This window comes from Rhamphochromis sp. 'chilingali' (assembly GCF_963969265.1).
Source record: "Rhamphochromis sp. 'chilingali' genome assembly, chromosome: 2".
NCBI classification, from domain to species: Eukaryota; Metazoa; Chordata; class Actinopteri; order Cichliformes; family Cichlidae; genus Rhamphochromis; species Rhamphochromis sp. 'chilingali'.
Window position 1 is genome coordinate 37,341,408 of NC_137930.1, and position 5,718 is coordinate 37,347,125.

General features: G+C 41.1%; 1 protein-coding gene across 1 annotated transcript; it reads right to left on the reverse strand.

Moving 5' to 3' along the window:
- Positions 1-399: 399 nt before the first annotated feature.
- LOC308387550 (tripartite motif-containing protein 16-like) lies at positions 400-2,557 on the reverse strand. Its single transcript, XM_080867679.1, has one exon. The coding sequence runs from the start codon at positions 2,287-2,289 to the stop codon at positions 778-780; it is 1,512 nt and encodes a 503-aa protein (XP_080723805.1). The 5' UTR covers positions 2,290-2,557; the 3' UTR covers positions 400-777.
- Between the last annotated feature and the right edge of the window lie 3,161 nt (positions 2,558-5,718).

The window sequence follows — 5,718 nt, forward strand, 5'->3', positions numbered from 1 at the left end:
AACACACTGTTAGCTTTAATATTTCCTGCTGTAGACTAACCTATGAAGAAATGTAATGGGAAGCCTCCACACTGCAATATTTAGTAGAAGACTGGTCCAAATGTCAGTTTATCACAGCAAAATCCACCACTAGTGCCAGATAAACTGATGGGATCTCGTGGGACTTTAAACACAACCATCTCCAGGATTTACAGAGAATGATGCTGTCAGCTAAGAACAGGAAACTATTCACGCTCACTGAAAATAGAGCATGAATAGTTTCACGAGACAATCAAATAAAAGTTATTTAAACTAAAATACTGCTTTGAAACAATTTACCTCACGCTCCATGGATGAAATATTCCCCCCAAAACATAATCCACACTAAACAACATCAGCAGACAGGAAGCTGTTTTGGCATCACATGACATTAAGTTTTATTTTTGAGATGTTTTACAATCAAATCTGTTACACATACAATATAGAAATGAATTGAATATTGAAATGAAATGCAAACAAAAATATCCAGGAATTTTGTGATCATCTTCAATTATCAGAAGTCTGTCACAAATCAGAAAAGATTTAAAAATATGCTTTAGTATGTTTAGAGAAATGAAGCTTTATTGTACAAAATGTGCTATTTTCTAAGATTGAACTTGCCAGTTTTTACTACTTACAACTTAGAACATGAAAATGTATAAAACAAAGACATTTTACCTTCAAATAAGTGAGTATCTTGTTTATGAAGCTTCTTTACTTTTTGTTGCATAAGATAATGATTTTTTGAATTTTATCGTTTTAACATAAAAGCTCACAGATTTCAGCGCTACCACCGTATACACCGAGCCCAACAAGGGATGAGCAAGTGTTACCGGTAGCGACTCTGTGGAGGAGAGTCATGGTTTGAGTGCTTTCAGAGACGCTGTAGAAGGACAGATAAGCGTACTTATATGAACTCTTTTTAAAATGATTCAGGAACACTCCAATTCTCGAGGACTGTGGACCTTTAATGAAAGTGCTGCTGTTGCCTTTTCTAAATTCATAACCACCACTGAAACACTCCAATGCCCATGAACTGTTATTGTTTCCAAAAAGACTCTCTCTTCCTGATCTGCTTATGTTTTTTCCAGCTAATGCTATAAAGACATCATCCCCGCTCCACTCCACCTCCCAGTAAGAAGGTCCTGTGAAACTCTCTCTGCTCAACACCTGAGGCCAGTCAGTGAATCTGTCGGCGTGATCATAGCGCCTGATTGTCTGAGTATGACTATATTTTGCTTTTAAGCCAGGCCCAAGCACAACACGCTGGTGTGCTGTGTTTGGGTTAAATGTGATTTCACATTTATATTTTAGGAATTCAGCTCTGGTCTTGGGCTCTGACTCAAAGTTTGAAACATCCCCCTTAGTTTCTTCAACAGCAGTTATGGTCCATTCAACATTGTCCTGCAGTTTCTCTCTGGTCTCTGACACAGCTGCTGCCACATCCTCGGTGTAGCTCTCAGGATGAATATTGATGCTGGCTGAGTCTGGAGCTTCACTGAGACGTGACAGCAAGGTGTAGTTGTGTAGAAACTGGGTGGGGTCCTCTGTGTGAGAGAGCTGCTCCAGCTCAGCTTTTCTCCTCCTCAGCTCAGAGATCTCCTGCTGCAGGACCTTCAAGCTTTTCTCTTTCTCTTTAATTTTCCTCTCGATGTCCATCTCTCTCTCTTTGAGCTCTCTCTGCTTCTCGCTCATTTCTGCTGCAGTTGAAACTGTGTCGTGGCCTTTATGTTCATCCATTGTGCAAAGAATGTAGATACACTGCTGATCAGTGCGGCAGAAGATCTTCATCACCTCATTGTGGCGAGGGCACATGATCTCCTGGAGCTTCTGGGAGGGGTCCACCAGCTTGTGTTTCTTTAATGCTGCTACTTCATAGTGAGGCTGGAGGTGCTGCTCACAGTAAGAGACCAGACACTGCAGACAGGACTTGACAGCTTTCAGCTTTGTCTCAGTGCAGAAATCACAGCTCACATCTTCATGTTCAGCATGACAGAGATCAGCTTTAGCAGCTTGGAGTCCAGTCTTCTTTGTTTCCTCCACTAAATCTGCTATCACGGTGTTTCTCACCAGAGCAGGCCTCGGTGTGAAGGTCTGTCTGCACTGAGGACAGCTGTGGGTTTCCTTCTGATCCTCTTCATCCCAGTAGCTTTTAACACACTTCATACAGTAGCTGTGTCCACAGGGAATAGTCACCGGATCCTTCAGGAGATCCAAACAGATCGAGCAGCAGAGTTTGTCTCGGTTTACCTGGTTTTCTTGCTGCGCCATTTCCGGAATTTAGCTCGTTGTCGCCTCAATAATCCAACTCATTTCAAACACTCGATGTCGGTTGGAAGAACACAGGAAAGCTTTATTCCTTTATTCTGCGAGGATAATAAGCAGGTCAAACTCACAAGTCTTCTTGCTGGATGATATAAAACTGGAGAAGTTTGACTGTCTGGAAATCTGAAAGTTAGCTTAAGTAATCCAGCGAGGGTTGGTCTCTTAAAGCAACAGTACGTGGTTAACACAAAGGCACAAAGGCCTTTTTACGCCGAGGAAGCGCTAAGTTCCTCCTCTTTATGTGAGCATGAAGAAGGTACAGAAGCGTAGAGCTGCCACCCAGGCAAAAGAAAAATACAAGTGTATCACGTTGTAACGTGAAAAGTTTATTGTTCTAACAAGATACTTTTCACGTTTGAATAACATAATATCACGTTATTACAATATACATAATTATCACGTTCATACAATATAAATATTATATTGTGCGAACGTGATAATTACATTGTTTGAACAAAAAAGTTTTCACGTTATAACATATCTTTTATTGTTCGAGCATGATATATTGCCGTAAAACATCGTGAAGTGGGTGACAGTGCAGATCAGAGTGTGAGAAAATGGCTCGTTTATTGGAATTAATTAAGTTCTATTTTATGCTTGGATTGAGGCATGGGGAGATTTGGCTGTTATTGGGCAGTTTGGACAGTATTGTGATAAGCATGCGGACACTTAGAAGAAACCTAAAACGCATGGGACTGTACAGGAGAAAGAATGAGTCCGATTGAGGTGGCAGGATTTCTTATTGATCAACTGGAGGAACACGGGAGGCTCCATGGATACAAACTACACCACATTCAGGCAGGTTATGTTGTCACGCAGAGTACTGTGAGACATTTACTGAAATATCTTGGCCCTTACGGTGTTGAGCAACGACGCAGAAATCGCCTAATGCGATGTATGTAACACGCAATGGCGTGTCCAGCGGGGTGGCCTGGGGGGGCACAGGCCACCCCCCCAACCAGACTGGCCACCCCAGGTGCCACCCCGAAGGCAAAACAATAAAATTCAATCAAATATCAAATGTCCGATTATGTTTTCACGGTGACGCTCAGATATCCGAGTGTAAGTGAATGCAGCATCGGCTTCTGCGCTATGTGCATCACGTTAGCAAAGGTAGGAGAGCCAAGCACGAAAGACAGCACTGCAGGAAACAATTTTTCGGTGAAAGAAAATGAGGACAGAATAAATGTCCCGGTAAGTAATATTAAGTTTGTTGAGTTTAGTAAACTTCGGTGAAATTAGAATACCAAGGAAAAAATAACACTTAAAGAATTATTGCAGCCGTGGAATATTTCAGACAGTAGGCTACTGAGGGCAGCTAACATAAGAGTTATGCGTTATAAGATATAATCTAAGTCGTAACATTGCTGTATGGAGCTGCAGATTTGGTTGCAGGTTAACATAGCTGGACTGGCCATCAGGCATACCGGGCATATCCCCAGTGACTTGTTTTTTATTTTTTTTGTAACGGCATGAACAATGAGAGGTGGTGGATTGGCCAGATGCTGGCGAATGTGTAAAAATAACTCAGTTGTTTGGTGGTGGCTATGGCGGGGCTTCCACAGAGGCCAGCAGGTGGATGAGGGAAGGGGAGGCAGGAGGAGAGCCCCGAGGCAGCCGCCAGTCCGAGTGTCAGGTGAACTGAACTTCAGGTAAGAAGTTATGACCTGCAGTCTATCTGGGTCAGATATAAACCAAGTTTAGGTGGAGTTTATTTTCATTGTGCTGACTTTTTACTGTCAGTTGCAATAACTCGTACTGCGTTCTAGCCAGCTTGACGGAGTTTATATACAGCTGGGTGGGTGCTATGATGTTACTGATAGTGAACTTTATTTTATTCATAAGGTTAGTTAGTAGAGTTGCCAACGGCTCCTTAAAAAAATGGAATAGTCCCTCATTCAGAGAAAATATTACACGTTTCGTATTGAGCTGAGAAGAGACGCAGTTTGTCCTGGACTTTAGCTAGAATGGAAAAAGGCACAAAGCTGGAGTTATTCTGTCTTTACGCTGCACAGCTGCCTCTTCTTCTCTCATTCTCTCCCCTGCCTCTCCTGTTGCTACTTCAATCATGAAACTGATCAATGATCAGCTGATCGGCTTTTCTCTCTTGTTTATTTATCGCCCACTTTGCGCCAGAAAGAGGAAACCAGCAGATGTCGCGCTAAACAACAGCAGCACGTTTAAGCTTGATCAGCTGTTGTTAGAATTTATTTAATATTAATTTCTAGTATCAGCTGATGTTTGCTGGAGCCACAGCTGTAAAGCTGCTGGTCATGATATCGGTTTGGATATGTGGTGAGAGGGAAACATGAAGATGAAACCAGGAGATGTCCTTACTGAATCATCAGAGCTGAACAGGTGATGGAGAAACAGGTTTACCTTTTAGGTCACATGGATGAGTTGAAGTTATGAACTGTTTCTGAGAGACAAATAACACCAGGATCCTTTTCTAAGCAGCTGACAGCTGGTAACTGTGCAGGTGTGGATCTAGCAAAGTGTTTCCAGGGGGGCAGGTAGGGCATTAACAGGGAGAGGAGGGCACAAAGAAATACTTTTCTTTCTTATTCTCATTTAAAATATTTAGCTTTTATTAAACAATTATCTAAATCTTACAACCAAAGTTTTTATCTGACGTAAAATGTATAGAAATCATACATATACCAACAAGACTGTACATCACTGTCACAACAGGGTTTGTTTTCATTCAAAGTCTTTATGGCTTTAATACCTGGTGGGTCGGTCTGTAGTCAAAATGCCCGATTTTCTGTCCCAGTCCAGCCCTGCAGGTTAATACTGGCAGTGTCACCATGCCAGCTGACTGTATTTCATCATCAGCCAGTGTTGTTCTCAATATTACCAAAGTTTACCATAAGGCAGCATAGAAAGTATTTACTTGCTTTCAGGTTTTATTCAAATATTAGTATTTTCAGTTGTTTCCCCACTTTTTCCTGTTTCAAAATCAAACACCAGTTTGTGAAAAGATTATCTTCTTTTTTTAACAGGCAGATAAAGTTTTGCATTGGCATTGGCTAATTTGTCAATTGTTTGTTACAAATGTTCGTATTTTAATATTCAAAAATGTTTTTGCCCAAAACATATGTGCACTATATGTCAGTAAAAATACTATGCAAATATTGCTGTCCTTGAATGCTGAGTAAACACTGACAGAGCACTGATTGTATCTCTTGTACTTTATCAACGCAGTATCTAAAAACTGTGCACCATAGTGGTTAAAATCTCATTGTAATAAGAGTTAAAAGTGCATTCGGTTATTAGGTTTACAGGGTTATTGAATCATGGTTAACGGTTGGTAGAATTTTTTTTTAAACATTATCTGCCAATTACATCTGCCACCCTTCTCCAAATCTGTGCCCC

Excerpts from the sequence above, each read along its gene's own strand:
- LOC308387550 (XM_080867679.1), bottom strand. The coding sequence starts at position 2,289 with ATGGCGCAGCAAGAAAACCAGGTAAACCGAGACAAACTCTGCTGCTCG.